This window comes from Leptosomus discolor, chromosome 7, assembly GCF_034619465.1.
Source record: "Leptosomus discolor isolate bLepDis1 chromosome 7, bLepDis1.hap2, whole genome shotgun sequence".
In the NCBI taxonomy this organism is placed as follows: Eukaryota; Metazoa; Chordata; class Aves; order Leptosomiformes; family Leptosomidae; genus Leptosomus; species Leptosomus discolor.
Window position 1 is genome coordinate 34,846,342 of NC_141397.1, and position 6,047 is coordinate 34,852,388.

The 6,047-nt window shown below is 41.9% G+C and overlaps 1 protein-coding gene across 1 annotated transcript in view; it reads left to right on the top strand.

Moving 5' to 3' along the window:
- ADCY1 (adenylate cyclase 1) overlaps positions 1–3,691 on the top strand; it is a 179,614-nt gene extending 175,923 nt beyond the window's left edge. The window contains exons 21-22 of the mRNA XM_086468155.1: positions 2,129–2,694; positions 3,605–3,691. Of these exons, the coding sequence (XP_086324281.1) occupies positions 2,129–2,694; positions 3,605–3,691 (653 nt within the window). The remainder of the gene's footprint in view (positions 1–2,128; positions 2,695–3,604) is intronic.
- The last annotated feature ends 2,356 nt before the right edge of the window (positions 3,692–6,047 follow it).

A 6,047-nucleotide genomic window follows, 5' to 3' on the forward strand; every position in this document is an offset into this window, starting at 1 on the left:
AAGCTAATTAACCACTAGATGTGTTTTTGTGGTTGAAACAGGCAGCAAGCAGCAGAGATTAAATAGCAACGAACATAGCACATAGATAAGTTGGCTAGCCCATTTTCATATGAATAATTCACCCTAGATTTCTGTTTAGTAGTTTATTCAGGTAGCAGCACTGCTGAAAATCCTAAAATATGTTAAATGTGTGATTTAGGGAGTCTCCACAGCAAAGTATGTTGGGAGGCTAGCAGGGCTATAAATGAAGCAGCAGCTGAAGCCAGATCACCTGAGCAGCAGAGGAAGATATCAGATAGAACCTGATAGGTCTGGTAAGCCTGTTTTATTTTGTCAAAGCTGCTGCAAGATACATTCTCCACAGTAGACTCTGATGTTCTTAACTGGTTTATCTTTGCTGTTTTTAGGCTTCTCCTTTCCTTTATAATGATGCTACTAAAACAGCTAAACAGAAAAAGTTTGTTGCTTGTATATATGTATCTCTAAAGCACAGAAAAGTGTGATGAAAAAAACCCCATTTTGTTTTCCTCAGGAGCCTCGGCTGAAAACATTCTTTAAAAATTAGCTTTAAATGAAAAATAGCTTTTAATTGATCACCTAAACTTTAATGAGTAAGGGGAAGGCATCAAAATGTATAGCTGAAGATGAGCTTAGGGGGGTGGTGGTCGCAAACTCCTTATTCCCTCTGTAAGTTTAATCAGGTGAGCTCACTGCAGTAAGCTTCTATGATAAAGACTAAGGGAAGTCAGTTGTGCTGAACAGGAAGGGAAAAAGGCAGAATCTGTAAGTTAAGTGCTGCTTATAATGTGTCACACAAGCTAGAACTGATAAGGAGTGAAAGGAGAAATGGATATCCACATAAAAGTGATAATGGGTTTTTTTCCCCCTGCCAGCCCCCCTTCCTAAGGAGAAGAATTAAAAAACCCAGCACAAAACACCAGACTCTTGCTGTATTAAAGAGTCAGTGCTCTGCCTCTTGCCTCCTGGTCTTTAGAAACAAAAAGTGGATGTGAAACTCTGCTAAACTCAGACTCTATGCAGGTGCAAAACATTGACAAGGAACAGAGAACTGGTGCCTTTCACTTCAGCAAGCATATCTCCCTGTCCTCCTGTACCCTCCTTCATCATAGTCCCATCATTGTGTCCTGTCCCGTGTGTCGTCCCGTCACCCCCTCCCCCCGCCCAGGCCTTTGATCTATAGGGCTTAGAATATGGGCACTTAAAACATATTGCCCCCTCAATGACCTGCATGAAATATCTGAACTGCCTCATGAAAGCAAAGAGTTCAACAGTTACTAGGAGTACTTAACTGCTCATCTAATTAAGATATTTATCTTAAATATATCTTAAACTGGATATATTTATCTTGGGTTTCTTCATGTGCAAGAAGTCAAATTCCTTTTTGTTGGGGGTTGGCAAATGGGTAGGGTAAACACTACTAACAAAACCAACCTTGCCATGGTTGTAAATTAAGTTGAAAACAGACTTGTACAGAACAGTTGTTTTGGGATCACAGTTTAGGATTAGCAGAAGTAAGCCAAATGTCAAGTAAGTAGGATGGAATGAGAGGTTTGTGAGTTCCCTTTTAAGAAAATAAGTGAAACAAAATGGCAATTGGACTAAGAGATGCTCGCTTTAACCCAGAACTTCCCTGCACTTCTCTCTAGAGCACTTGAATTTTTGCTACACTATGGTAAACCCTCTGGCATCTAACAGTTTTCATTTACCTATCCAGTGTTAGCAGCTGCAACCCTGGAAGTACATTACTTTTATACTCTGAAGGAGAAAACACTGTCTTAATGATGTTGCAGTTAATGAGATATCTATAAAAACTTCTATCATGTGGAGCTTAAAAAACTTATGTGGAGCTCCACATGCAGAGAGCCGGGACAGGAGTAAGCGGTCTATGTGTGACAAGCTGTCTTCTAATGTTCTATTTTCAACACGGCTCTTCCAAACCCTTGAAGAACACTGATCTATACAAAGGATAAATTCCATGTACAGACAGAATGGAATGCGGGTATGAAATAGGAACAGCTTGGATTTGTTTTTGGAGCAGCTGAACACCTTACATGGCATCTCTCACTGTATGAGCAATGATACAATTTTCTCTTCTTATTTTCTTAAGACAATAAACCTGACTTCAAGATGTTGGAGGAAGAAGATTCTTTTCTGAATGTTAAAAGATCTCTGAAAAAGAGAATGGTGAAGCACAGCACTCCAGTGGAATCGATGCTTTCAAGAACAATGCCATCTCTTTCAGATCTGACAAATCAATCAATCAAAGACCAAGATGCCAGTAAGAGAGTTTATGGATCTCCGGTGCCAAAATCAAATCAAAGATCATTAGCTCAAGTGTCACTAGTACGTGTTGAAGCATACTTCCCTCGTATGTCCCCAAAAAGGCTGTCAGCAGGTTTTGACTCACAAGAACTAAACAAAGAGATAAGCCAAAGCTCTCGGGCTGTATTTTCTAGAAGGAGGCTTTCCACAGTGTTGGCCTCTGATGAATCAAATGAAGAGCCAAGTGACAAGGTTGTCCCAAACATGGAAACTCAAGCTCCCACCGAAGCATCTGAGGAGGCTGCAGTAACTCCCAAGAGTGGACCTTCATGGCTTGTTACCGGAATACCAGGGATAAAAGATCTCCCAATAGTAAAAACCAGAAAGAAGAAAATTGATAAAGCTCTTGTGGTAATGGCTTTCCCTTAGTTATGAAATACCTAAGCTATACAATTTCCTACCAGTGCTGAACACATACAGATCTTCCTAGTAATGTGTGAATATTTTAGTCATGGAACATCTCCACAACTTTACCAGTGAGAACACATATTTATGAATTGGGTCATAACCTGTTAGGCTCTGTGGTATCATTCCTAATCACAGACTGAATGGGATGCACTCTTCCAAACTAGTACTTGCTTCAGCCTGTGAGCTTGTGTGACTAGTTGTGTGTACTAGTGCAAAAGTACTTTTTAAAAACATATTCTTCTTTATGAGAAACTTAAGAATGGGAAGAAATCAGTGATTTAAATTCTCAAGTTTCTTAATGTTGACAAGTTAACTAAAACTAGAGAAACAAATAATCTACTTCTTCCTTGTTTAACCCAAACCGTAGTGCTTTATATAAAAAAAAAAAAAAGTCAGTCATTGCAAATGGGGTCTTGTGTGCAGTCCATTGATTAGGGTGGGGTTTCCTGGGGAAAGCTTAGGTTAATAGACCTTATGCAGGTCTTTATTTTTCTCTTCTGTGAAGCACAAGAACTCAATTTCCTAGAACTCTGATTATTGGCCAAGGGCCCTGTGGAAAGCCCATAAAAAGGCTAGGAAAGCAGCAGAGTTAGACTCTGAAGGCTGTCATGTCAGCATGAAGCCATCAAATTCTGTTCTGGCTTGGTTTTTCCCCTGTACTATGTTGTTCACGGGTGTGTTGGAAACTCAGGAAATCTTGCCTGCCCTGAGAGTAGAGGCTTCTTAGCTTAAAATAAGTGGAAAACTTCAGCCAAAGTCCAGTTGGGTTCATAATGTGTATGTTTGTTTCTTTTTTAAAGCGGGTGACATCTGAATGGATTAGATTGACTAAATATTTTCTTTTTTATAACAGAGAAAGAGACAAAAAGAATGGTTGCTTCGTCAACTTAAAAATATTGAGGAAGCAACTGAACATGAACTGACAATTGAAGAAGCTTGATTGAACTACCGATGGAATTAGTGATATCATATCCTTCTTGTGGGAATAGCTGGTCCCAATAAATCACATAACTGACTATAGTGCCTGTTAGACTTCCTCTTTCCTTCCAAATTGTTCTCTCTTTCGTTGTTGTTGTTGTTGTTTCTTTGTTTTGTGATTCTTTTTGCCTCTTAAATCTAGGAGGAGTCAGTTACAGATTAAGAAGTGCCTCTACAGGGGAGCCAATATTAATTTCTAATGGCTGAAGGCCCGGAACAAAGAAGGGAGGGAGAACTTTGTGTAAGAATCATTCTTCATCCTGCCACAGCTCTTCCAGACTGTACTTTTGTGTAGCATTCAAATCTTCTAGGGTTGCTGATGTTCCTTGAGTGACAAAGTCCTAGGGGCTACATAGAGTGTAATCCTGGTTACCAAAAGGAGAATCTCCTCATCTAAAGAGAAATCAAAACCGATGCAATTGGTAATGGTTTTGCTGCTAGCTGGGGAGATGAGGAAATAAAGGCATCACAAAGGGAGGCCACCCTCTAGAGATTACTAATTCATGACAGTTTGTTTTGAAGTTTTGGTTCAAAATGAGTTTGCCCTGGCCCCACACTGTAAATGCACCTCACTGTTGCATTGGAGGCATGAAAGAGGAACACCTTGGATTTGGTTTTGGAGCAGCTGAACACCTTACATGGCATCTCTCACTCCTAATCCCTGATGCTTAGCTGTGCGCTTTGAGGTGGTATGGGCTTTCTGGTTTTCTCTGGAGCTGCTGCATTTGGGGGGGCAGGGGGGGAAGCAGCGTGGAGAAGGGTGTCTTCCCTGACAGCTGTATTGCTAAAATGGCAATTTAGCTTACAGCAGCTCTTTCTGAAGCACCAGTCAAGAAGTAATGCAAAAAGCAGAATGCTCATGTTAGTTCCTACTGCTGTCTGTTATTTAATGTTTAGGTGGAGTTTAACACTTCCAAGTGATCTATGGGTGTCAGTAGCAGGGATCCAGGCCAGACTTACCATGTGCACACACATATCCCTGCAGTCATGTGGCACATACACTTCCCTGGCTATGCTGCTTTTGCAGCCTGTCCCAGGCACTACTGAATTACCCCAAAGGGGAGAGGTCCTGTTCAAAAGAAGCTGCAAATTAAGGATGGAGGCAAGGGAAGCTTTTGCATTTCCTTCTCACACACTGAAACTTGTGCTATCTCATGTCCAAGATGGCAGAGAAGCAGAAGCATGGCCCAAATAATGTTATGAGACAGGCTAACAGACAGCAGCTGCATTATGCTCAAAAATGCAAGAGTGGAGTTGTGGTTTTACAAGCTCTCTCAGGATTTAAAAGGAATTAGGATGTTTTTACTAATGATTCCTCAAATGAAACTGAAGAGTTTCTCAGGAGAACAGCCTTGCCCTTAGACCTGGCTTTCTGCTGTAGCCAGGCAGTGGGGTGCTGTTACCTCTCATGTCACCAACCAAGGCACACTCACTTGATTTGATGTTTAGTTAATGTTCTGGTATTTGTTTGTGTGTGTTGCCCAGGCTGCTCGTCTGGCCTCCACAGGTTCCTCTGGCAACCAGGGAGCTGCTGGCTGATGTAGATCCCAAGCTGCTTTTGAGATAAAATAGACATGGCTGCAGATGTGCTGCTATTCCCCTTGAGCTTCAGGCATTTCATCAGCATCTATGATTTGTGCCAGGGGCTGAACTAAGATCAGGCAAGTGCAAGGTTAGCATAAAACCCTCCTCTACTCCTGGGACAAGCACAGATTAGTCTGGCCACTTGACCCAATGCTTAATCCAAATGACCCAGCTCTGCCTCTTGTTTATTTGTACCTTCCCAGGAATCCACTTCCACTTGTTCCTTCTTCAGGCTTCTCATCCTGGTCTTAGAAAGTCTGGATACTGCTTCTGCTTTTCTCTCTCCTAATCACCTCTTGAAGTCACTCTTGGCTCCTACCTGAGCTCATCCACTTCCCTGGTCTTCAGATGTCTCTAATGTTTTCTCCAATCTGGCCTCTAGTGGCTTCCTTCTTTATAAGATACAGAAGTCTTCTGTCTTCTGTGCCTGCTCTTCACAGCTGGATTCCTTGCCCACCTGATGCCTGATCTGATACCCTCCGATACCTGAAACCAGCCTTCTGCCAAAACTCAGACTCAGACGTCATAACCTTAAGTGCCTTTGTCTACTTTAGGTTGACCCCCTCCATGATGCCAGGTCAACTGGACCAAGTTCCATCACTTAGCAGTCCAGGGATGTAGTTGCTGGGAAAGTCCTTCTCAGGCCCTCCTTCAGGCTATATCAAATGCAAGAGGAATACGGGGAATATGGCTGCTTAACATCTAAGAAGTCTTTGGGTTTGTGCCAAGTGCAA